Source organism: Stegostoma tigrinum, chromosome 32 (genome assembly GCF_030684315.1).
Source record: "Stegostoma tigrinum isolate sSteTig4 chromosome 32, sSteTig4.hap1, whole genome shotgun sequence".
NCBI classification, from domain to species: domain Eukaryota; kingdom Metazoa; phylum Chordata; class Chondrichthyes; order Orectolobiformes; family Stegostomatidae; genus Stegostoma; species Stegostoma tigrinum.
This window is the reverse complement of record NC_081385.1, coordinates 28,983,580-29,010,719: the sequence shown is the minus strand read 5'-3', so window position 1 is coordinate 29,010,719 and position 27,140 is coordinate 28,983,580. Positions and strand designations below refer to the sequence as shown.

The window sequence follows — 27,140 nt, the reverse complement described above, 5'->3', positions numbered from 1 at the left end:
AGAATACAACCTGGCTCCAAATGTGGATAGAAGTAATATACTTGAGGAAACGTGATGAAGTAACGTGATCCGACATTTTCCCATTTTAAATACAAGTAGACGCCAAGATTGCATGTTTCAAAATCCATTCAAAGCCTTTTGAATAATTATCATATGCAAATAGCCAAATGTCTTCATACCAGGTGTAACCTACATTGGATCCTCCCATTTAATGTATCTTCTCTAAGAACATTCTTTCACATATCCTAACTATAATGATGTGATGTGTGATAACAAGGTGTAGAGCTGGGTGAACACAGCAGGCCAAGCAGCATCATAGGAGCAGGAAGACTGATGTTTCGGGTCTAGACCCTGTTACTAGCACAAAGGAGAATATGCACATTAGTACACACTGCAAATGCCCCTTAACTCTATCAAAGTGAAAATGACTTATTTCCTTGAATGACAAGACACACATAACAGGAAACTGATGGAAAATGGAGGACTTCCTCAATACAAAATCCACCTGATACCTTTTGAGGATGCCACCTTATATATCCTTACCTCTGAGAGCATCAAGAGAATGGGAAAATATAGAGCAAAAAGCTTGTACATGGTGTTAGAACTGTTATGTTCCAGTTTTGCATTATGCTGCTACTTATGCAATGATAACAAGCTACACATTCACAATAACGGGCCACATTACAATGCAATTCAGCATCCACTTGAAGGTGTTTTCTGTATCCAGCATCGTAACATACCGCCGCAGGCCAAGCAGCATCTTAGGAGCATAAAAGCTGACGTTTCAGGCCTAGACCCTTCATCAGAAAAGGGTGATGGGGAGAGGATTCTGAAATAAATAAAGAGGGGGAGGCGGACTGAAGATGGATAGAGGAGAAGATAGGTGGAGAGGAGCGCATGGGTGGGGAGGTAGGGACGGGATAGGTCAGTCCGATAAACAACTGCACCTCCCAGTCGTGAACCATTTCAACTCCCCTTCCCATTCCTTAGACGACATGTCCATCCTGGGCCTCCTGCAGTGCCATAATGATGCCACCCGTAGGTTGCAGGAACAGCAACTCATATTCCGCTTGGGAGCCCTGCAGCCTAATGGTATCAATGTGGATTTCACCAGCTTCAAAATCTCCCCTCCCCCCACTGCATCCCAAAACCAGCCCAGCTTGCGCCCGCCTGCCTAACCTGTTCTTCCTCTCACCTATCACCTCCTCTCACCTCAAGCTGCACCTCCATTTCCTACCTACGAATCTCATTCCACCGCATTGACCTGTCTGCCCTCCTCGGATTGACCTATCCCCTCCCTACCTCCCGATCCATACTCTCCTCTCTGCCTATCTTCTCCTCTATCCATCTTCAGTCCGCCTCCCCCTCTCTCCCTATTTATTTCAGAATCCTCTCCCCATCCCCCTTTTCTGATGAAGGGTATAGGTCCAAAACGTCAGCTTTTATGCTCCTAAGATGCTGCTTGGCCTGCTGTGTTCATCTAGCCCCACACTTTGTTATCTTGGATTCTCCAGCATCTGCAGTTCTCATTATCTGTTGTAACATACCTCCACTTCTTTTGTAAGCCGAGAGGAACAGCTGATACAATGTCTTAAGCAACTCAGCACTTTGTGGTACACTTTCTGTCCTACTAGTATTCACACACAGTGCATGGTAAACTATGCATTCCATTGTACATGTAACCTGAGGAGTTGGAACAGAGTGAGTCATCATCTCCATGTAAAACAAGAAAATGGGGACATTTAGAACAGAAACATGCTGAGTGATGGCCAATTGGGTGTCATCACTTACCTCACCTTAAGAAATGCAAAATGATGAAATTTTGGCAACTATGATCTGCCAGTGAATGAGTATGTGAAAATGTACAAATGGTGTATAATTCAGGTGACATGGAACAACAAATTGGCTAGTAGTTTAGGTGACCCCTGTGTTACCCTGGGTCAAAGTAAATGTGTATCAATTGATGGCAGTAATGACTGCAATTAGCTGTCCCTATTGTGCTCATGAGCCAAATCAACCGTGCAAACATGCCATGTCACCTGATTTTAGAAGTAAGTAGACTCAGATCTGGCTGTTAATTGGTTGGATGCTTTTGGCATGGTGGTGGTTACCTACTTTTAGCTAGGAAAGTCTGTGTTCAAGCCCCACCTGGGGTATCATTGCCTGTCCAAAAGGTTGATGCTGTGCCTCCCTGCTGAACCCAAGTTTACATTAGCATAAATTTAGACTACCTAGCTCTGGTGTTACCTGGTATACTTTATTTAATTTGCTGTGTCCTATGATGCAGCTAGATTGAAATGTTTATCCCTATTTTGTTTGAATTGTAAGTGGGACAATAAAGGGAAGTGCACTTTTATGCAATCCCAATCAGATAGCTTTTAAAGCAGAGAAAGAGGCCCTTGAGCCCACCATGTCCACACCAGGGAAGGGCATAGGCCCTAAAACGTCAGCCTTTCTGCTCCTCTGATGCTGCTTGGCCTGCCGTGTTCATCCAGCTCTACACATTGTTATCTCAGGCTAAAAGCCTTGATGATTTTCAATATCCACGTTACAAGATCCTGCTTTGCATTTAGCAGGAATAGGAAGGACAGGCATAAAAGTCAAAAAGCTGTCACATTATGAAGTACATATCTCACACAATATCTTCTACACCATGAAATATAATGTTAAATGCATTTCAAACCCATAAATGTGAGCTTGTTATATTACATCTTTTTCTAAAGCTCCATTTGTACTGTAACCTCAAATTCCTATTTGTTTTGACTACAATCATTTTTAATTACAGCTCATTTTCTACAAATTATATGCATTCCCTTACCAAAATTTCAGCTTGATTATCAGGTTTGGGTTCTGAATATCAGTTTTGAAATGAGCTGTGAGGCTGCTGAAGTAAGTCAGCATCTTGAAACTGTATGTTTTGAGTCCTCATTCCCTTTCCTCATGTCAGGCTCCTCCTTTCTACCAAGCCTGACAAATGGTATGGTCTCGTACAAATTAGACACGTGCGCTGAAACAAGAATATTACAATTTACTAAAAGTCTAGGGATTGAAATCAAAGGATTGCTTAGACTTCATTCTGTGACCAGTCTGCACTATGAGAAATCATTGATACAATGACAGCAGGTGCCTGCATGCTAGCTTATGGTGGACAGGGTGCTGTGTGACCACACTGTTCTGTTCATACCATGAGGCTCTGTCAGCCATCAGAAGCAGAAGTATCATACACCAGTACAATCTGCAATCTCAAGGTCCATCATATCCCCCACTCTATCATTACCACTAAATAAAAGATCAACACTGGTTCAGGGCAGACGGAGGCAATGCCTGGTGCAGCATTGGGTATACCTAAAAATGAGGTCTCAATCTGGAGAAGCTATGAAAGTGGGCTACTTGCATGCTAAGTAACATAAACAATAAGTGATAGAGTTAAGTGATCCCATAACCAATGGATCAGCTTTGTAGTCCTTCTGCATCAGTTGTGAATGGTGGTGGGCAATTAATAACACTCCCGAGGAGGAGGCTCCACAAATAATCAATGATGGGAAAATCCAGTGCAAAAGATAATTCTGAAGGGTTCACAACAGTATTCAGGAGGAAGTGCCAGGAGGATGATCTATCACAGATACCAGTCTCTAGCCAATTTGATTCACTTCACATAATATCGAGAAACAGTTGGTAGGATTGAGTACTAGAAAGGTTATGGGCCTTGACAATAATTCTGCAAGAGTACTGAAGACCTGTACTCCAGAACTTGCTGCACCCTGAGCCAAGCTATTCCAGTACAATAACAACACTGGTGTCTACCCGACCATACGCAAAATTGCCCGAGTATGTCCTGAACACAAAAGCAGAAAAAATACAACCTTGCCACTTACCATTCCATCAGTCTAACCTCAATTATCAATAAAGTGATCAAAGCTGTCATCAAAAATGCTATCAAGTAACATCTGCTCACTAATACCTACTATGGGTTCCATAAAGACCACTCAGCTCTTCACAACATTATAGCCTTGCTCAAATATGGACAAAAGAGCTGAATTCCATAGGTCAGATGAGAGTGAAAGTCCTTGAATTTAAGGCTGCATGTGACCAAATGTAGCATTGGGCAGCCCTAGCAAAATTGGAGTCAATGGACATTGGGGGTAAACTATCCACTGGTTGGAGTCATACTAAGCACATAGGAAGATGGTTGTGGTTTTTGGAATTAGTCATCTCAATGCCAGGACATCTATGTAGAAGTTTCTCAGGGCAGCACCCTTGGTTCAACTGTCTCTAGCTACTTTATTGATGCTCTTTGCTCCATTATTCGATCAGAAGTGAAGATTTTCACGGACGAGTAAACAATCTTCAACACTGTTTGTGGCTTTTGAGATGTGGAAGCAGTCCATGTCCAAATGCAACAAGATCTGGACAATATCCAGGCTTGAGCTGACAAGTGACAAGCAACATTCGTGCTACACAAGTGTCAGGCAATGACCATCTTTAATAAAAGATAATCTAACTACCTCCCTTAATGTTCAATGGTGTTACCATCACTGAGTCCTCCACATTCAGCATCTTACAAGTTATGATTGACCAGAAACTGAATGCAAGAATAATCCATCTATTCCCAATCCCTGTTTTCTGTCTGATAGTTGGTCTTTATTTGAGTACATTTCCTTGTATGCCATGTGCTTTAATTTTGCTCAGCAATCTCCTCTGGGAGATCTTATGAAGACCTTCTGAAACTCCAAATATACTACATTCATGTACTCCCCTTTGTCAATTGCACTACTAACGTCCTCAAAACACTCCCAACAAGTTTGTCAAATGTAATTTCTATTTCCAGATACATGCTGACTGTGCCCAATTAGATCACTTTTATCCAAGTGTCCATTTATCATGTCCTTTAAGATGGACTCTCACATTTTTCCACAACATTAACACAGCTGCTTTATAGCAATATTTGCATTACCTTGACTAATGACTGCTAACAAGCTGCCTGGCTTTGTATATGCACTAAATAACATGGCAAAACAATAGTAATAAGAGCCAGTTATGTCTTACTGAGAGAGCAATGTGCCAAAAAGCAAGGCAATGCAAGACAGAGATGCTGTGAGCATCAGGTAGGTTCAGAGTGAATGAGCACTTTGAAGCAAGCAAACAGATTGGAGAAGTAGACTGGTCCAGTCCATGAGCTGGGTGAGTGTCCACTAAATCCGAAGTGTCTGCAGCAGCATTATAATGGTAGTTGGTGGGACAGCCTGGGGTGCAACACTGAAGTGCGGAATCATCTTGTAACGGATTGGAAGTGTGCCATGAGGGTTCGTAGACACTGGACTTGCCAATATCTGTGGATGTGAGGTACATTTGGCCAGTGCCATGGAGTGTACCTGAGATGTGGTACCTGGTGTTAAACATGAATGGCTTTTGAAACAATCAATGAGTTCAACCTGCCAAGAGCTTACTTTGGTTTCTGTGTCGAGTTTTCTAGATGGTGAGTTCATATGGTGACAGTGACAAATTGGACTGTCAGCAAAGTGTTTAACAAGCAAAAACGATTGCCAGTTGGGAACCTGCCGCTCCCAAGTGAGAAACCAGCCACACTGCTTGGTGAAAGATGTGGTAAGGTGATTTTCGACATCAAGATCAGCCTTGAAGATTTCAACTGATTCTAGTACTCACCAGAGCCCACATTGCTCAAACCCTGATAAGGTAGTGCTCCTTGTTTTGGACAGAGAGCTGAGATTCTTGCTTGTGAATGGTAAGAGGCTTATTTGCATAAATTAGCCTTCTGTTATTACTTAATCTCGCCTCATCAAGATAGCTCTAATTCCGGTCATGAAAGTCAGAGCAGTTACCTGGCAACAAAAACAGAAGTGGCTGGAAAAGCTCAGCAAGTCTGGCATCATCTGTGAAGAAAAATATCAGAGCTAACATTTCAGATCCAGTGACACTTCCTCAGACCCTTCCTCAGATCAGTTCTGAGGCAGCTTGTCATTGGCTGTACTAACCTCAAAACACTCTAAAGGCACATTTCCGATCTAATTACAATGCAGTTCTGAACTTCATTGCATCATTTTGCAGAGCACTGGACCTCTTATTATAATGCTTCTGCCAGGACACTTTGCATGCAACTCATAGATTGGACCAGGATGCAACTCATCGATCTTCATTTGTTGTCTAAACTCTGACTCGCTTTGTGCCTAATTGGATGCTCATGGTATCTCAACCTTGCCCTGTCTTTCTGTGCTTTGCCATCTCAGCCAGAGCTTAAAGGTTGTCAGTACATCTGTCTTGCCTTGCTGGCTTATGCAGACACAAAGCCAGGCAGCTTGTCATTGGTTGTCAGCGGTCTTCAAAGGGATAGAAATACTCCTTGCTACAGTTGTTAGCAGGCCTCAGTGCACTCAAGGAGGACAGAATTTGTTCACAGTGAGTTTCTCTGACATCATGTCCAGGCCCTGCTCAGGCGGTCAGATTCAGGATCCTCTGCTCATTAGAGATGAAGGGTTGAATGATGGGCAGCACGTCACCCATCTTGACTTTTTCTGCCATACCTGGCCTGCTTTGCTCCTGCAATGACAGAGAGGCAGATATCGCAGGAGATGAAAATAGGTGGCACAGTTATTACTGTTGATTCTGGTGAGGTAGTTTCCCAAGCAAGTGAGTAGGCAGCACAGAGGCCATACGTGGTTAGTAGTGTAACAGTTTGACGTGGGTGAGAGTGTGCGCAAAAGATGTTGCAAGCATTAGAGTCATAGAGCATGAGTCTTGGTGATTGCTGTATGCTGTAGCTGAGATAGACTGGATGTGAGGTACCAGAGGAAAATTGTGACACATAGACTGTCAGAGTGGAGAAGCACACTGACCTTCCACCTGTGTGCTGGGACTGCTGTAACCTGGATGGCAACTTCAGCCTGACGTCATGGCTCCCACTACTGTCTCTGGGAAAGAGGAAGGCCCACCTGTGTACCACCTTATCCAGCAGGAGCTCCAGGATCATGCCTGATAAGTGGTTTGCAGGTTTCCCTTTGGCTCTAATGTCCGACGAAACTGCCAGGGCCATAATTGTTCTGGTGCCAGTGATGCTGGTAAGTTCTGGGACCTCTGGTGAGTAATGAGCTGCTGTTCGAAACTTGAGCAGTAAAATGCAGCAGAAATTGGATCTGATACTTGTCAAGAGTCCTGAAGTATCAATTAAAGCAGCAAGTTTGGTAAGATTTGTCAAAAAACTGTTTTGGCCTCATGGCAAGGATCAATCCAAATCTTGCAAACAACATTCACACATGGCCAAAAAACGTAAGGCTCATCCCTTGGCTGCAGATTCAGACACCAAATGTCTCATAATTGCTGTTTTCACCCTACATTTGCAACTGACTCACCAATACCCATGTCTTTCGGGGCTGGGAAGATTCCATCCAATGATTTAATTCTATGAAGATTGACATACGTAGAGAAAGAGAAAAATTGTGTCTGGACTGTATGCCAATAATCATATATGTCGTATTATGTTGTATCTTTAGCCTATATATACCAGTAAGAAACTAAAAGAAGTGAAATTTTTTTTTCCAGATTTTTTTGGGTTAACACCTTTCCAATTGTTCAACTGGGAACTAAAGCAGGATAGGGCATAGAGGAAGTAGATGAAAGTTTGAGGTCTGATAGTTGTTTTAATGCTCGTTGACATCTTCAGCAAAAGGTATTTTATTATATTTTTGTTAACTGAGGTCCAGAAAGCAGTTTTGGATATAAATAGGTGAAGTGACTGCACAGAAGCCAGTATCCCATCACCCAGTCATCCTCTATCATGAGGAACCAAAGCAAAGTAATCATAATTCTGTTCAGGAATTTGGTGCCAGCTTCTATTTCAAAATTTTCAGCAGGCCACTAACTATTAGATTTAAAGCTCCAAGTGGCAAAGAAAAGATGTGTGCATGTTTTAGTTACATAGGAACAAATCCATGAAATCCCAGAAAAACACATTGCAAACGAAAATTGATATGCAAACATCTGAAAAGCACATTCGCTCTTATTTTTACTAGATTAGACTAAATGGCAGCACTACAGTTGCTAAAATCTTAAGTATAACTATGACTGAGTAGGCTATACTCTTAGCTATTAGTCAGTGGATTAAGTTCAACACCCTCCATAGGACTTAGACATGCAAGTTTTTGAATAATTCTGCATTGGTTCCGGTATGATCCTGCAGGTGAGATGTTAAATTAAGATGCTGCACGGTTGCTGATGTTTGTCACTGTAATCTTTATGGCTTGAGTTGGAGAAGGAATATGGTTTGAGCAGTGTTGTGGCAAACATTTTCCACTTAACTATTGCAGTAAATGGGCACTTCATTGCATGAGGAAGTTTTTGAGATGTACATAAGAATTACATCTAAACTCAAATTATTCATTTTTTTTAAAGTTAATGTTTGAATAAGTGCTGAAGACTTCATTTAAATTCAAAGATGATCTACCATGAATTGCTGTTTCGGCAGCACAACTGCTCTGATCTCTGTTTTCCACTCGATAATCATCATAACTACATACTTGCTTTTGCAGGAGGTACGAAAATCTATACCTGCTGATGAAGAGAAACAACCCCCCATAACAATTGATACAGCATATCAAGAAAAAGACTTAACTGTGACAGTGAGTGCCTCCATGTTTCACCTTATTTATATCATAGGAGCACGCAACTGTATTTTCTTTCATTTTAAGATTTTAGGGGTGCAACTAAAACCACGGCTCAGTATCTTGACCTATGGATTGCTACTTTACAATGGACCCCAAGCCATAATATTTCAGTTCATGGTGGCTTAACAACATTGCTGGAAGGCTCTGCCCCAAAATTCAGTACATAGGAGAGTGGAAAACAAGAAGAAAGAGCATGAAGCAATAAAAGTGACACCAAATTTGGACTTAAAAAAAAAACACTATTGAAGGAATAAAAATGGGGATTATAAAGGTTGCTCCAGTTCAAGGCCCTGAAACAATTAGTGACAGAAGATGAATATAAGCCTTGATATTGACACAAAGAGTATGTGAGGAGGAGGAGGACTGTTGGAATAGTGTATTTGCAGTACAGGAATAAAGTTCAGACTGTAATACTCATGAGACAGACATAAAAAATTTTAACAGTGGTGTTATTCTAACATGCATTGATTGATGGTGTAAAATGGCTGATATAGAGATGGACTATTGTCTGTTTTGCCTATGTATTTCTTTTTATTGGATAATTCAAGATCGTACAATAAATACACATTCAAAGTAAATGTTTATTATATTTTTGTTAACTGAGGTGCAGAAAGCAGTTTTGGATAAAAATAGGTGAAGTGACTGCACAGAAGCCAGTATCCCATCACCCAGTCAACCTCTATTTACATGTGCATAGTACACTAGCTGTGGCCAGCCAGCGAAGAATCAGTCCCTGAAGTCAGGAGACTTTCTGGATCCCCCGTTTATATCTATCAGCCAGGGCTCCCTGATTGCCCAGGTTAACAACATCAATCAGGGACCTCAGTAAAACAGATACATCTGGTTCCAATCACTACAATAGGTTACTAGGTCATCTCATAATGAAATTGATGTTGAAGGAGTTCCCAGTGTTATTCTATTCAAAACAGATTTAGAATAAGGAAGTGGAGATACCCTCAGAGACCTGTGGACAAGGAATGAATGGTTGTTGAACAGATAGTGTTATCGCACAAATACCATAAGGAGATATTTTGAGTAGTACATGAAACTCTTAGCTGAACATTTAGAAATATAGAAAAGTCAAGTGTTGATAAAGGCATTCTACTTGGCTAACATGTCGTAAATATAATGGAGTTCTGTAGAAATTACCAGACAATTATGCTAGTGGAACAAACTCAACATGTAGTCAAACTGAAACCATTAATACTCTTACCTCATAGATAAAATGGTGGAATTTTATAGTGGCCTGAATGACATGGTCTATGGCAAGAAATATGATACAAGTGTCTAACATCTTAACGTCAGGAACAACTCGCATCATCTTTGAACTAATAGCTGAACGTTAAAAAATGAGCAGGACAGCTCTGGCCTAACAGTGCTTGTCCTAGTACACAACAATCTTTTGAAGATGTGCCAGTACCACGGAGGTCAGTCAATTCCAGGAATATCACACAGCCGATTCTTCTGGGATTGTCAGAAGATGAGGCTAGTGAAGGGGTGCCGAAGGTGTAAGTAGGTAGTTGGTGAGCCAAGTTTGCTAAGGTATGGTAAGAGATCTCACGAGGTTTACGAGCAAGAAACCCTCCAAGGATCCCTATAAAACTGACACTTAGCCAAAACAACATCAGATTTACCCATTACATTTAATGAATTCTGGAGAGCTTTGGTGCAGGGAGTTTAACCAACTAAAGACAGGGCTGTCAGGCTTCCAATTTTGTCTCCAGTAGAACAAACATAACAACTACACTTTTGCTTAAGTTGAAGAAGTCCCAGCAAGCAAAATTTCATCTCTCAGAGAGGGACTGTTGCTATAGGTTTCACAGGCTGCCAGACCGATCACCAGCAGTGCTCTGGAGTACTTCATCGGATATCAGATTCTCAAGTCCGTAAGGAAGAGTTTACTTATTTCAGAACTTAGTTACATGCCGTATGATGATTGAAGCTTCTTCGCTGCAGAGTAATCTTGCTAATTCCTTGGTATGGATGAAACACCAAGTTGTTTTTAGGTGGTTTATACCTGTAACTTGCTATCGACAGTTCTGCCTATATAATTAGTATATTATTAATTAGTCTGATTGGATTAGACTAAATTAGTCCATTTAATATTATTCCCTCCAGATGATAATTTGTGTTTCTTTCCCACTATCCACACAGGTTTCTGGCTCCCTAAATTTTAGAGTGATCTGAAGTGATCAGAGTTTTGGTGTCACAACTGACTGCAGCAGCAATCATTTTTAATGTCCATTTTAAAGAGTATAAAACCACCATGGCTTCTATAATCATACAATATTCGACTAATAATTCACTTATTTTTAGCAGGATAACCCAGAGGACAGTGAGGGTTCCCAAAGGAAGTGTATAAAGGTGCCGAAGGATTTGTCATTCATCTCTAAAGAGACTATTTCTATGATACTAGAGGTAAAGTACCGGGACTGAAGATCCAGAAACGAATTACAATTGTAATAACAAAATATCTTTTCCTTCTAACAGTCATGAAACTAACAGTAGATCTGACTTTTAACAATGGTCAAATAATAATTGGTTTGGTGTTTGGGACCAATATATGAAGGAGTGGCTTTGACATAAGCTGCACACCAGCTTTCCTACATGTAATAAAATTTCTCTGAAATATTCCCCGCATCCGACTATTGCCTCAATGGTAGATCAGCAGAAACCATAAAGAAAGGGGTAATGCCAGCAGTGGTACCAACACATTTGCAATTGTGGCTTGCATCACATTTATAATTAATCTTTACATTTCTCCACATATTTTCCTAGTACTTATGTAAAAGAATATTTATCAACTGAAGATGACCAGAGGCGTGGGGGTACCACCATCTGCAAGTTTACCATCAAGTCACACGCTGTCCTGAATCAGAACTGTATAGCTGTTCCTTCACTGTTGCATGGTTAAAATACAGGAAATCCTTTCCTGAAGCACTGTGGGTGCCTCCACACCTCATTAACCGTTGCTGTTCATGAAGGCAGCTCAGAATCACCTTCTCAAGGGATTTAGGGATGTGCAGCAATGCCCACATCTTGTTAAATAATAAAACTGTAGGCCATCTAATTCTGAAAATGGATTAGATTTTAGTTATTTTATTTTCTCCGATACTCCATCTGTGCTGATTTTAGCGGGTGGCACTGTGGCTCAGTGGTTAGCATTGCTGTCTCACAGGTACAATTCCACCCTTGGGTTACTGCCTGTGTGGAGTTTGCACATTTTCCCCATGCCTGCATGAGCCGGGTGCTCTCACAGTTGCCTCCCACAGTCTAAAGATGTGCAGGCTAGGTGGATTGGCCATGTTAAATTGACCATAATGTTCGAGGATGTGTAGGTTAGGTGGGTTATAGGGGAATGAGTCTAGGTGAGATGTCTGAGGGTCGGTGTGGACTTGTTGGGCCAAAGGGCCTGTTCCCATAGTGTAGGGATTCTGTGGTCTATGATTAATTACCTGAAGTTATAGCCTGTTACCATGTTACCTTCCTCTTTAGTATTTAATTTATGTCTCTTCTGTGGTAATTTCTCTTGCCTTTGCTTCTAAGGGATCAATGTTTACTTCAACTTTTTTTTATAAATGTTGTTCGTTGATAAACTCATTTGCCTAGATTTTGCAATTTGTGTGACATTAAGACCAAATAGCAGCAGTACTGAAACATCAGCAGTTGCAAAAGACGTAGATTAAATGAGTGGTCAGGAACAGTACATTATATACTTTGACCACAAGGAAGAGTTTAGGTGTATTTTCAAAGGGTGAGAGAGTAGGAACTGTAGAGGAGTATTGAGATTCGGCAGTACAAATGTACAAATCATTTGCAACAAATAGATTGGTCCAAAAAGCAATCAAAACGCTAAAGGAGAATTGACCTTTATCTCAAGATGGTTGGATTACAGTGAGAAAGGAATCATATTTCAGTTTGGAATACAGTATTGCATTCAATTATTTGCCCTTCACTTCAGGAATATATATGGAAGGTGTTGGAAGGAAGCAAAAGATTCTCATCAGAAAGAGTTTAGGAATATGATCGTTTCCATTATGAGGACAGGTTGCATCAACCTGGATTGAATTCATGTGAGCAGAGGAAATTGAGTTGGTTTATGATTTTGTTCTGCATCCCTGCCCCCTCCCTTCCTCCTCCCCCCACTTTCCCCACACCCCCCACCTCACCTCTGGAGCTTTTGCATTTAACTTAACTCTAACAAGGTAGCGTTAGTTAACCTAGATGAATATCTCCTTATTTTGATGAGCTTGGGTTGACCGTACTGCTTGTAAAATAGCTTTTACAATGGCCTCAAATATTACTGACAATAATATAGTAAATCAATCTGCTTTTTCATAGGACTCGTTTCTAAAGAGCTCAAAACATGCACCTCCTGGTGTAGAAGATGTTAGAGATACCCTTGCAACTCCAGAGTCAGAAAAAGGTCCACAGGAAGACACATCCATTCAGGTAGTTGAGGCGTCACCAATAGAAGGCCAGAGCGAAGTCATATTTCCTCTCATGATTGAAGCAGCACCAGAAGAAGATCAGGGTGAAGTCACATCTCCTCTCATGATTGAAGCAGCACCAGAAGAAGGGCAGGGTGAAGTCACATCTCCTGTCATGATTGAAGCAGCACCAGAAGAAGGTCAGGGTGAAGTCACATCTCTTGTCATGGTTGAAGCAGCACCAGAAGAAGGTCAGGGTGAAGTTGCATCTCCTCTCATGATTGAAGCAGCACCGGAAGAAGTTTTGAAGATGGAAGAAATCTCCCAGATAATTGAAGGAGCACCAGAAGCAGCTCTGCCAATGGAGACACCACGAACAGAAGAAGCAGAAGAGCAAACTCAACCCCCAGAGGAACATCCGGTGGTGGTAAGTAGGATGATGGCCATGAGGTGGCCATGTGGAGGTGCTGGTGTTGGACTGGGGTGGACAAGGTCAGAAGTCACAAGACACCAGGTTATAGTTCAACAGGTTTACTTGAAATCACAAGTTTTTGGAGTGCTGCTCCTTTGTCATGTAACTTCTGACCTTATCATGCAGCAAAAGGATTTTGTTGACTTTCACATGTTGTTTTCTAATTTTAAAGAGTTCTTTTTAAAATTTTAATGTGAAGGGCGAAGTAAATCCAGAGGAAGAGCATGCTGCTACGCTCATACAGTCAACATTTCGAGGTTATAGTACGAGGAAAAAATTGAAAGAAGATCAACCAGATCCAACTGAGTGAGTTCTGTAATGCAATGTTTCAGCAGCCATAGGTGAAAGGCTATTGTTTCCTATATATCCAATTGCTGCTTCTTCAAAGTACTCTTCACGCATGGCTAGCTTTTTTTTCCTGTACTAACTATCTGAAATGTGAATGCTTCAAACACTGGACTGGGGAACCATTAAAAAAACTCTGGTAAGCAAGTGATAGAATTATTTTTGATTTAAAATATTTTGATTTTCTAATGTAAGTGTAAAGCACAATAAAACAAAGAGCTCAGTACATTTCTTCAGTGAGTACAGTCATAATTTTCAGTTTACATGGAATCAGCCTGACATGGAATAAGGGCTTTGCAATTTGTGTGAGATAAAACATAAGCATAGAAAGATCAAGAGGTTTGGATAAGATAGTCATCAGTCTCACAAAATTAAAGCATTTTCTTCATTATCTCAATTATTTGCATGTTAGTAAAGCAACCCAGACTGTTGGGTTAAAGACAAGGTATGACATTTTCTAATGTATAATTATCTGCAGTTGTGCTTATTGGGAAATGCATGACTTTTAAGTGTGACTTTCCAACCAACAGCTGTACTGGATAGAAGAAAAATGAGCAGTGGGTGCTTCTGAAGTAATGAAAAGGAAAACATTGACAGTGATGCCTTTTATCTCTTCATGTGCAACATAAATGTTTGTTTAGTAGAGCAGGGTTTTGGTAATATGCATGGTAGAATAAGTTTTAAAGCACTTTTGATTGGAGTCCACCATTCTAAATGATGAGCCTTCCTGCCAGATTTGTCTGTGCATTAAGGTGTGTGTGTGTCCAAGTGCGTGTACATTTGGATTTGGGGGAGAAATTTCAAGCCAGTGGGTTTCTCAGATTTCTGATAGGCAAGTGGTCTCCATGCAAGATTTTCAAATTGTAAATGGATTGCATCAGAATTAATTATCAGTAACTTATCAATATTAAGTCACTCTGTTTCAAGGGAGTTATGTATTCATTTCAAATAAACAGATGAATACTTCTAAGATAACAAGGTGTAGAGCTGGATGAATATGACAGGCCGAGCAGCATCAGAGGAACAGGAAAGCTGACGTTTCGGGCCTTGACCCTGGCCCCGACCCTGGTCTCCAGCATCTGCAGTCCTACTATCAATGAAGCAGATTAATACTTATATTTTGTTTTACATTACTTAATACCTTATCAAGGTAGCACAGAGAAAAATTTGAAAGGGATCTGTTAAAATATGCAAATAGTAATGTTTACAGTGAGAATTTCTGAGAAAAGATACCATTTCTCAAAGCTTTTTGTCTTGCTTTATTCAGGATAATGTGAAAGGTGTCTTTTTTCAGCAATAGTCAAATTCTGTACTATCAAATGACCAATTGTTAACTACAATGATTTCTACCCAGTATATTTTTTTTAAATAGAAAGGTACGGATATACAGTGTCTATGGAATGACACAATATTGTTTTTATCGCAGCCATAGCAAACAAAACTAAACCTCGAGACCTAAACTGCTAAATTTCCTTCCTGAATATTTTAACAAATTCTTTTAAATTATTAAGTATCACCTTAAGGCACACAAAAAATTCTCCATATGTAATATAGGAATTGTTGAGAATCATCATTCCAACATTTAAATTTCAGCAATAAATTGGTCACAGATTATAGGAAGTGAATTTTATTCAAGAAATATGGAAGGCTTCCTATTCATTGAAAATTTGCCACTTTGCAGTTCGATGCTAAATTAATAGTTGCTGAACACCGATGTATACAAACATTTTATCTTGCCAAACACAGAATGAGATTAATGTAATAAGGAGTGCCTCAGCATATTTGCAACTATGAGACCTTGGTTAATCGCCGGCATTGACAACAGTGCTTGTTTTGACCATTGCTCCTTAATGCACACAAATATTAGTCCTTACGTTAATTAAAAATTCCGATGGTGCTACAGTGTGTTAGAAAAACAATAGATGTTCTGGGCTATTTTTTTCACTTTATACCAAATATATGGTTACAACTCAAAAGTCAGAAAATAAAGAAAGCATTTATCATGTAACACTGTAGAATAAGAGTAACCATATCAAATCATTCACTATTATCTTTTCAGAGGCAGCTGGGATGGGAAATGCATGCTGGCCAAGGCAATCATGGCTGCATTTCATAAAATAACAAGAAAAAGTAATGTTGACATACCTACCGCTTTGGAACAGTTATTGTGTGAAATATTAGCAAATCAAATACCTTTACTGACATGAGCATGGTGAGTAGGCAGGCCAATTTTAACAGTTGACTCTTTCCATCCATCTTTTTAAAAAATTTCTCACGAGTATGGGTGTCGTTGGATGGACCAGCATTTATTGCCCAGCACTAGTTGTCCTTGAGAAGGTGGTTGTTAGCTGCATTCTTGAATTGCTGCCAATCCACAATACCCTTAGGGAGGGAATTCCAGTGTTTTGATCCAGTGAGAGTGAATGAATGGTGATATATTTCCCAATCAGGATGCCTTTGCCCTCCCAGGGGGAAGTGGTTATGAGTTTGGAAGATGCTGTCTAAGGATCTTTGGTGGATTTCTGCAGTGCATCTTGTAGATAGTACATGCTGCTGCTACTGAGCATTGGTGGTAGAGGGAATAGATACCTGTGGATGAGGTGCCAGTTGAGTGGACTGCTTTGTCCTGGATGGTGTCAAGCTTCTTGAGTAATATTGGAGTTGCACACATCCAGGCAAATGAAGAGTATCTCAACACACTCCTGAATTGTGCCTTATTGATGGTGGACATGATTTGGGAAGTCAGGGTGAGTTACTCTCTGCAGTATTCCTAGCCTCTAAACTGATCTTGCATCCACTGTATTGATATGGCAAGTCAAGTGGAATTTTAGGTCAATGGTATCCCTCCCAAGTGGGAATTTAGTAACACCATTAAATGTCAAGGAGCCACAGTTAGATTGTCTCTTATTGGTGAAGTTCATTACCTGGCATTTGTGTGGTGCAAATATTCTTTACCACTTGTCAGCCCAAATCTGAATATTGTCCAGATCTTGTTGCATTCGATCACAGACTGCTTCAGTATCTGAGGAGTCATGGATGGTACTGAATACTGTGCAATCATTATTGGAAGTTTTTGCTTCTGACCTTATGATGGAGGGAATGTCATTGAGGAAGCAGCTTAAGATGGTAGGCCTAGGACACAACCCCGAGGAACTCCTGCAGATATGTCCTGGAGCTGATATGACTGACCTCCAATAACCATGATCATCTTCCTCGTGCAAGGTATGTTGCCAACCATTGGAGAGTTTGCTCTCTCATTCCCATTGATTCCAGTTTTGTTAGGGCACCTTGGAGCCATACTCAATCAAATCCTGCCTTGATGTCAAGGACTGTCATATTCACCTCTTTTCTAGAAGTTAATCTTTGTCCTTACTTAAACTAAGTCAGTAATGACATCAGGGGCCGAGTAGCCCTGGCAAAACCCAAAAACAGTGCCATCGAGCATGTTATTGCTGAGCAGGTGCAACTTGTTAGCACTGTGTTGACCCCATCCATCCTGTCACTAATGATTGAGAGTAGACTGATGGGGTAGTAATTGACTGGGTTGTTTTTGTCCTGCTTTTCGTGTATCTATGGATCTTCAACATTGTCGGATAGATGCCGGTGTTGTAACTGCACTGGAACAGCTTGGCTAGGAGAGAGGCAAGTTCTAGAGCACAGGTCTTCAGTACTATTACTCGAACGTTGTCAGATCCCATAGCCCTCGCAATATCCAGTGCCTCCAACTGTTTCTTGATATCATGTGGAGTCGAAATGGCTGAAAACTAGAATCTGTGATGCTTTGACCACTGTAGGAGGCGGAGATGGATCATTAACTTTGCACTTCTGACTGAGGTTTGCTGTGAATATTTCAGCCCTATCTGTTGCACTAATGTGTTGGGTCTTTCCATCATTGAGGATGGGAATATTTGTGGAGCTCCTCTTCCAGTGGATCATTTAATTGTTCACAACCACTTACGACTGGGATATGCAAGACTGCAGAGCTTAGATCTGATCTGTTGGCTCTGCGATTGCTTAGCTCTGTCAATTACTTATTGCTTATGTTGTTGGCCACAAAAGTAGTCCTGTTTAGCAGCTTCATCAGGTTGATATCTCATTTTGCGATATGCCCGGTGCAGCTCCTGGCATGCTGCCTTGCATTCTTCACTCACCAGGGTTGATTCCCTGGCTTTACAGTAATAACTGAGTGGGAGATACTGGGGCATGAGGTTGCACATGTGATTGAGTACAGTTCTGCTGCTGTTGATGGCCCACAGCACTTTATGGATGCCCAGCCTTGAATTAGTAGATCTATTCAAAGTGTTTCCCATTTAGCATTCTGATAGTGCCACAAAAAACGATCAAAGGTAATCTCAATGTAAAGGCAAATGTGAAAACATACGCATCTGTAGCTGGCAGATTGGTAAGAATGAGGTCGAGTACGTTTTCCCTCTAGTTGGTTCCCTTACTATCTGCCGCAGACCCAGTCTATCAGCTCTGTCCTTTAGGACCCGACCAGCTCGATCAGTAGTGCTGCTGAGGAGCCACTGTTGGTGGTGGATACTGAAGTCCCTCACCCAGAATACATTTTGCATTTTGTCATCCTCAGTGCTTCCTCCAAGTGTTGTTCAACATGGAGGAATACAGTTTCATCAGCCGAGGGAAGATGGTACTTGGTAATCAGCAAGAGCTTTTCCTGTCCATGTTTAACCTGAAATGACAAGACTTCATGAGGTCTGGACAAAATGTTGAAGACACTCAGGGCAATTCCCTCCTGGATGTATCCCAATATGCACCTACTTCTGCTGGGTCTGTCCTGGTAGTGGGACAGAATATCCAGGAATGGTGATGGTGCTGTCTTGGACATTGACTGTTAGGTGTGATTATGTGAGGCTATTGATTGACAAGTCTGAGACTGGCTTCCCAATTTTGGCTCTCCCCTCCAGATGTTCATAGGAGGACTGTACAGACTTGACAGGACTGTTGCTGTTATTTCCATTGTTTAGGTTGTTCACCTGGTTTCATTTCTATTTTGAGACTTAGTAGCAATTGATACAACTGAGTGGCTTGCTAGGCTATTTCAGAGGGCAGTTGACAGTCAACCACATTGCTGTGAGTCTGGAGTCACTTGTAAGGATGGCAGATTTTTTTCCTTGAAAGACATTCGTTAGCCAGATATGTTTTCCCGGCAATATAGATTCTTAATTACAGAATATCTTGTTATTGAATTCAAATTTCACAGTCTGCCATGGCAGATTTGAACTGGCTCCCCAGAGCAATTGCTGAGTTTCTACATTAATAGTCGAGTGACAATACCACTAGGCCATTGCCTTCTCTATTAATCCTTCATTCTGTAATGCAGCAGAAGTTTCAAAAAATGCGACTTGCAGTTAATTGTTGTGCATTACTGCTGTTACCAGTTTGATTTTTTTTCCATAGTTTTCTTCTTAAGTACCTTCCTTCAAGTGAGAAAGTAAGGGTTCCAGCTGGAATGTTTGATTTTCAAAAGTTGATTTTGGAGCAAATAATGCTAAGTTACCTCCTTCTATCCCTTGACTGTACAGTAGAAATATAGGTCCTGAAATGAGTTGCATGACTGGAAACCGCTTCTGAATGCATTTGAATTTCAATAGCTGAGCCTGGGAAATTCAGCAGGTGGAATCCTTATGATGAGTGATGTTATTTTTGCCAAATAAAGTGCTGCTAGCATTAGTATAACATAGTCATTCAGGTACAGCACAATGTAAGGTAACATAAAACTTCTTTCATTCTACTTCCATCATTATTTTAAAAGAGCATTCTGTATTGTGGTCATTTATTTCCCTGCCTGATATTATTTGTGAGAGATCATTTTAACAGCAATGAATTATTGAGTTTTATACCATGGAACTTAGTCTCCAAAAATGTACACAAACTCTTTTCTTTGAAGGCTGACCCTGTATTCAGTCCAGCAATCAGCAGATAACTGGCAACACAATATCATCTCAAAGCTGAGTTTTACGTTGAAATGCCACAATTAATACTTTACTCCACAAGATACACCAAAAAAGTTTGAAAATACTCAATTTACTTGAAAATGTGCTGTAAATCTGTCATTTCTAATGCTATTAAATATCTCTGGAGTGGAACAAACTTTGGGTGTCATTGAAAAACCACGGTAATTAGAAGTTGACATAAGAATTATCATGGATATGATCAGTAGGAAATTCTGATTGCATAAAACAGATTCTGTTTAAGAAAGCAAGAGCTTGCACTTGCATTGTGATTCACATTGAATCTCTACAGTGTGGATGCAGGCCATTTGCCCCATCGAATCACATTGACCCTTCAAAGACCATACCACCCTCCAGCGTATCCCTGTAACTCTGCATTCTCCATGGCTAATTCACCTAAACTACACATCCCTGGATACTATGGGCAATTTCGCATGGTCGATCCACCTAGACAATGGGAGGAAACTGGAGCAGCTGGAGGAAGCCCACACAGACATGGGGAGAATGTGCAAATTAAAAAACCCTAGGATGGAAGTAAACCTAGGCCCCTGGCATTGTGAGGCTGCAGTGCTAACCACTGAGCCACCATGCCACCCCATGATGAATATTTTGTCTTTTTTATACAAAGGAGTTTTGATTATGATGATCTTGTTTTAAAAGATTGAATTCATGGTCAGCCCCTGAGTGGACGGTGAAATTACACCAAAGACAGATAAGTGTTCATAACAAATGATTATGTATGATATTTTGTGTGATGATGCTAAGTAGGAATGTTTTATTTATTCTACATTGGATATTGATTCATAATTTACTTATTAAAATCATAAGGCCTCTTGTGCAATGCTGCACAATGAGCCAAAGTTTGGATTGCTGTGACAAATCATTACTAAAATTGAGCTGCACTGAACTTGGCTTGTCCCCTGTATGTTATTGCTCAAATACTCCCTCTGGGGAGATGGTCTAAATAGGCAAATCCAGGGATTGTACTTTTCAGGCGAAATCTGTATCCTCGTAAGGTCAGTTGGAAAATATTTGTCGCTGTTCTTAAATATCTGGCTCCAGATCAGAAGAAGTCAGCACAAAAATAATCCTTTTTATTTCTATTATTGTCAAGGTTGCTGTAATGAAGTGCATACTTGGAGCAACAATTTGCATAGATATCTGCATAAAACCATGTTTCAGCTGATTCTTGTCACAGTCAATTGTAATCCTGATTGGATGACAGATTTCTCTGCTATTTGAGTTCATTCGTTCGTGTTCCACCTGTCAGCCCTTTCCCTAATCTGCCAGGTCTAAACCACCGTCAAAATGTTCAAAAGTCATCCTTATTATGTTTGACAAAAGAAAGGAATTAGCAAATACTTGAAGGAAATTGGTATGCTTTTGAGATTCATAATCAAACATAGGATGTTAGAACTGTAGTATAGTAAATGAAGAAACATTTTCTGTAAACTCTTAGGTTAGATGCTGCATAATAAAGAAAAGCAACTCTCCTTCTGTTGGTGGACCGTTTGCCATTACTCTGATCTTTTGTCGTTGGCAGCTTAGAGGCTTCCATATGACTCCACCTAAATAGATCTACCTTGGTATTATTTCACAACTAGCATGTTTTCTGCGGGATATACAAGTGGAAAAGTAGATCATCAGGAAGAAATAAAGGGCTGAATCTTAGAATTTTTTGGCTAAATACAAGTCATGTTGAGATTCTTAGAGGAATCCTTGCTTTGAGGCCCTGCCAGATTTCTCGCCATATCATTCCATACTCACTTCATTAACTACCTATCCCGCACTGATGGCATCTCTCACATCTGAGCCTATTCCTAACTTACCATGCACTTTTCCGAGAATAACTTACTAATCAGTGGATTTTTGGTGAAGGACTAACATCCCTTGCGCCTGGATCATCTTTGGAAGAGAAACATCGGCAATCTGTTGTTGCCCCTCACTGACAGGGTAATGGCACAGCAACCACAGCTTTTCATGACATATTGATAGCACGGCTGACAGTCCCTTGCACATATAACCCCATTATCTCATCCTAGTCATTGTTTAATCACTACACTGTGTACTTTGACTGTTCTTAGATACATTCTATCAAAAACACTCTCTGAGTCCAAATACTTTCTCCCCAGCACCTGCTGGTCACCACATCTTGCCATTCGAGGAAAATTACATATAGGCAAGTAGTTGGACAAATTGAAACAAGAGCACTTATTGTCAACCAGCAAAATAGAATATGAAGGAAATGAAATCGGGTGCTGGTCACACATGCAATGCAAACCAAATGCTGGCATCTTGACTTCGACAGTCCATGATGGTCTTCTGTGTCCAACTTGTTTCTCGTGGAATTGGTGTTAGTCAGGTTTTGATGTGCCTAATGCAGCTAAGCTCTGTCAAATTATTTCAATTTAGTTATTGCTGAATTAGTCATTGCTGACCAATGGACAAACCAAGCTATTCAATTCAAATTCAAACATTTTGTCATAGTCATAGAAGTCTGCAGCACAGTAAAAGGCCCTTTGGTTCATCAAGTCTCTGGCAATCAAAAACAACATTCTAATTATTTTAATCCCATTTTCCAGCACTTGGCCCACAGCCTTGTATGCTTTGGCATTGCAAGTGCACATCTAAATACTTCTTAGATGCCATGAGGGTTTCTGCCTCTAAGACCGTTACAGTCAGGGAGTTCCATGATTCACAGTAATCTTTGGGTGAAAAGCAATTTCCTCACATCTTTTCTAAACCTTCTGTCGGTTACCTTCAATGAATGCCCCCAGTCATTGATTTCTCCAGCAAGGTTAAATGTTCCTTCCCGTTGACCCTGTCAATACCCCTCATAATTTTATAAATCTCAATCATGTCCCCGATCTGTCTCCTGTGCCCTAAGGTACTCAAGCCTAGTATATCCAATCTGTCTTCATAATTAGAACCCTCCAGTCCAGGCATTATCCTGGTAAAGCTACTATGCACCCTCTCTAATGCAGCCACATCCTCCTATGATGTAGATTCCAAAACTGCAATACTGCAGCTGTGGCTAGTGAACGTTTTGTACAGTTCCAGCATCACTCATTGTGTTTACACTTGATGCCTCGGCCAATAAAGGCAAATATCCGCATGCTTTCTTAACTATTTTATCCACCTGCCCCACTACCTGAAGGGACTGGTAGACATGCAGACCATCGTACCTCTGATCCTCAGTGCTCCCTAGGTCCTTCCATTCATCATGTATTACCATGCCTCATTTGTCCTGCCCAAGTATGTCACTTCATACCTAGCCGATTGAATTCCATTTGCTGTTGATTAGCACATCTGGTTCACCCGACTGCCTACTGCTGTAAACTAAGGCTATCATCAACAATTTATTCCCCACCAAATTCTATACCATCTGCTATCTTACTGATCAACCCTCTGATATTCAAATCTTAATCATTTAAATATATCACAAAAGCAAAGCCCTTAATACTAATCCCCGTGGAAACACACTGGACACAGGCGCCCAGTCTCAACAGCTTTCCTCACCCATTACTCTCTGCTTCCTACCACTCAGCCGGTTCTATATACAAATTTGTTAAATTTCCTTTGATCCCGCGGGCTCTTACCTTAGTTATCAGTGCAAATTGACTACTTCAAATTCTTTGCCCTCATCTACACACTCTGAAAAATTTAATCAGATCGGTTAGATGTAACTGCCCCTTAACAAACAATGCTGACTATTCTTTATTGACCCCGACCTCTCCAAGTGCAAATTACTTCTGTCCCTCAGAATTACTTACAATAGCTTCCTCACCAGTTAGATTACACTGACTGCCCTATGGTTTCCTGGTTTAACTCTTGCTCCCTTCTTGAGTAATGGTACCACAATGGCTATCCTCAAGTTCTCTGGCACCACTCCTGCAGCCAGGGAGGAATTGAAAATTATTGTCAATGCCCTTGCAATTTCCTCCCTTGCCTCATTCAAAAACCTGGGATACATTTCATCAGTCTCTGGATAATTATTTACTTTTAAGCCTGCCAGACCACTCAGAACCTCCTCTCTATCTATGCTAACTTTTAAAAGTATATTACAGTCTGTTCTCCCTAATAGCTATACACATTTGTGCAGTTTGTTTCAATATATTTTTAATTCACATTTTTTTAAATTTGATGCAGCAATTCATGATTACAGAGCCTAAGACATCTATACTTCTCACCCTGTTTCTTTCAAAACACGGCATCTTCCTTTAAATAAATATGTGCTAGAAAAGAGTTAATACCCAAAGATACTTATATAGTATAGCAATTACAAGCTACTTTAATTCACATTTTTCAGTAAAAGCAATTATTTGCTTTATTCAGTGTTTAGTAAATTTGGCAACTACACTATTGTAGGGTTATTCTCTACAGTATTTGCAATAAAATAATGAGGCTTCTAATGACCTTTTCTTTTTGTGTTACTTTAACATTGATGGTAACCCATTTAAGATAAAGTAAATGGGTTACTGTTGCTCTTTCCCTTTGTGTGCTGTGAATTTTCATGGAATCTAGGCATGTGAGAGCTCTCAATGTGGAATAAAACTCACCTGCAAATTAGTGTGAAACATGATAGCCAAAAATAGAACAGAAGCAAGGAAAGAAACATCCAAAATATCCTGCTTCCTCTTGGCCTTTGTCCCAGAACTTTAACAATCATCGGCGTCTTTGCTGTTTACCTTTTGCCTCACAGAGTTAGAATTACAGTTTCCCAAAATGAGAATTCAATGAAAGTGAAAATTCAGGGCAGAAAAGTCGGGGGTTCTTGGTAGATTAATCATTTTAATGCATGGGTTAAAGAAATTGTAAAGTGCTAAAAATGAATGAAACCTAAAGACAGCAGTAAAGGAAGGGACATTGATGTGATATTTTTGTAGGATATGATGTTTATATGCTAGATATTAATCTGGTAAACACATCTGTGGGAAGTGTCAGGAAGTTATTGGAACTCTCTGACCTAGAGAGACTGAGGAGACAATTCTTGAAATGGTAGTCTCAGTGGTGAGAAGTAGGTAGCATACAACAGAGTGGCAAGATGGCCTGGCTATCTGAGCTGGAGTGGGGAAAGCCAGAAAGGAATAGTAAAACAGGAACACAAAAGCATCTTGCGCTTTTTGAAACTCGAGTTGCTTGTGAGGTAGTAATTGAGGAGTCTGGACAGGAACATCATATAAATATAAATGGCTCCATAACTCAAGACAGGAGATTATCACCTCCATTGGAAATGTAGTAGTGCTGGAGCATTTGGTACAGCAGGAGGTTGATACATGATTTTGCTGTTCAGATTGATCATGCCAAATAATCTGTTGTCTTTCAGGAGCTGAATTATATGAGGTGTTTTATAACTGGAGAAATAAAGTCTGAGAAGGGGAGCAGTATCCTGATAATGTATTCCATATTTAATCCATAATATTGATGTACTAGGCTGGAATCCCTGCAATATGAATTTAAGACATTACGAAATAGGTTTATTAACAGAACTTCACAATTGACGGTCTCGGAATTATCTTTCTTCTCCATGTACTAGAATAGGGAAAGGTAAGAGGCTTGTTTTCAGTGGCTATCCAATTTAGGTCCATTAGTGTGCTTGAAGATGATTGAAGAATGTGTAACACAAATAGACAATTCATACGCATTATAGGCATATGCATTATGCATAGATTATGGAATTTGAAATCTGCAAGGGAATTTGTGAAATGTGTAGGAACACATCTGTTCCTGCCCTGGAGATTTGAATTGTGTACTTACTGACAGTACTGGACAAGGAGTGAAAAAGGGACAGGAAACCTAACATGTGTACGGAACTCCATCCTCAAGTAGTATGTTAGTAAGCCTATTTAGGTAGGTGGTCTGATCTTCTAACTAATTAGATCAGGCCAATGAACTGAACATGGTAAATATCTTGCAAGTTGTGGTCACAATACTAAGATTTATCCAGAAGGGTAAAAATCTGTATGTAAACTGGAACATCAGGCTAGAAATTTCAGAAACCTAAGGAGCAAGATAACTGAGGTAAGATGTAAGGAGAAATTTTTATATCAGGTTGTAGTCCAGCAATATAAAATCTTGAAGGCAGAGAATGATAAATAATAAACCTCTGGATGTGAAGGAACTTCAACAACAGCCCTTCAAAGCTGGGACAGGGCAAGTAAAAACAGAGTGGACTGTGATCTCTTGTGACTATAAAGATAATGAGGACTGATAACCCAATGCCCAACAGCAAACCATTCACTGTGGATTATGTCGCAGACTGCAGACGCATTTTGTGTTTCTTTTCCTTTGAAGTTAGACGAGGACAAGGATTAAAAAGCAGTTTCAATTCCTCTGGAGTATGCCAGTGGGACTGACATTCTCATGTGTACCAGCCTGTGTTTGAGAGTTAGTCTGCTGTGAAGGTCACATGAAGAACTATCCCCAGTCATCCGTGTTTTCTTTCTTCATTCTTTTGTTGGATGTAGGCATCATTGGCAAGGCCAGCATTTATTTCCCATTCCTATTGCTCTTGAACTGAATGCCTTGCTCAGCCATTTCAGAGGACAGTTATGAATCAACATGTTTTTATGGATCTGGATGTCTTGTTGGACTCACCTCTTGTTTCTAATTTGTATGGATGTGTGTTGTGTTAGAATTTCTTCTGTTGAATAGTAATGAATAAACTTCCTCTTTTCATTACTTCAGCAAAGTCTGGTTAAATTGTCTCCTTTTTAAAACGTAAGTTCATTTGAGTCTGGGAGAAAGGTATGTACAAGGGAAGGGTTCATTTGTTCATTCCTCCTTTCATTCCTCCTCACCAGGGAGCTTATCAGTTTGGAGTATTCTGCCTGAAACCAACATGACCTAGGATCTGGTCATAACAATGACATGAACTTCTCCAAAGCTTCTTAGGCTTTACAATTGTCCAGATACCTGAGTGGATTATTGACTAGCCTTTATGGCCCCATAAAAAATGCTTTTATTTCAAACTGCTGCTTGAGATATTTTCTTCTTTATCCAAACTAGAGTTGAAAGTCCCCTCTTTAAGGTGATGTAGCTGCCATTAACTTGTGAGTCTTTGCTTTTAACTTCTGGCCATATTTAATCACTTAACTCATTTCTTTTAATCACATCTCAAGTTGTTCTTCCCAGGTTAGTTCCACCAGTGATATTCACCACTGGAATCTAACTCCCAAAGATTTCATTTGCATCATGAAATGTTCATGTGTAAGGCTGAATATTCCTTATCAGGCCGTGAAATGCT

At 40.3% G+C, this 27,140-nt stretch overlaps 1 protein-coding gene across 2 annotated transcripts in view; it reads left to right on the top strand.

Moving 5' to 3' along the window:
• spa17 (sperm autoantigenic protein 17) overlaps nt 1-27,140 on the top strand; it is a 59,225-nt gene that overhangs the window by 9,116 nt on the left and 22,969 nt on the right. The window contains exons 3-6 of one of the 2 annotated variants that reach the window (XM_048562169.2): nt 8,541-8,630; nt 10,995-11,093; nt 13,017-13,532; nt 13,777-13,883. In XM_048562169.2, coding sequence (XP_048418126.1) covers nt 8,541-8,630; nt 10,995-11,093; nt 13,017-13,532; nt 13,777-13,883 — 812 coding nt within the window. Of the gene's footprint in view, nt 1-8,540; nt 8,631-10,991; nt 11,094-13,016; nt 13,533-13,776; nt 13,884-27,140 lie in introns of both variants that reach the window. The other variant, XM_048562168.2, reaches the window with a different exon arrangement.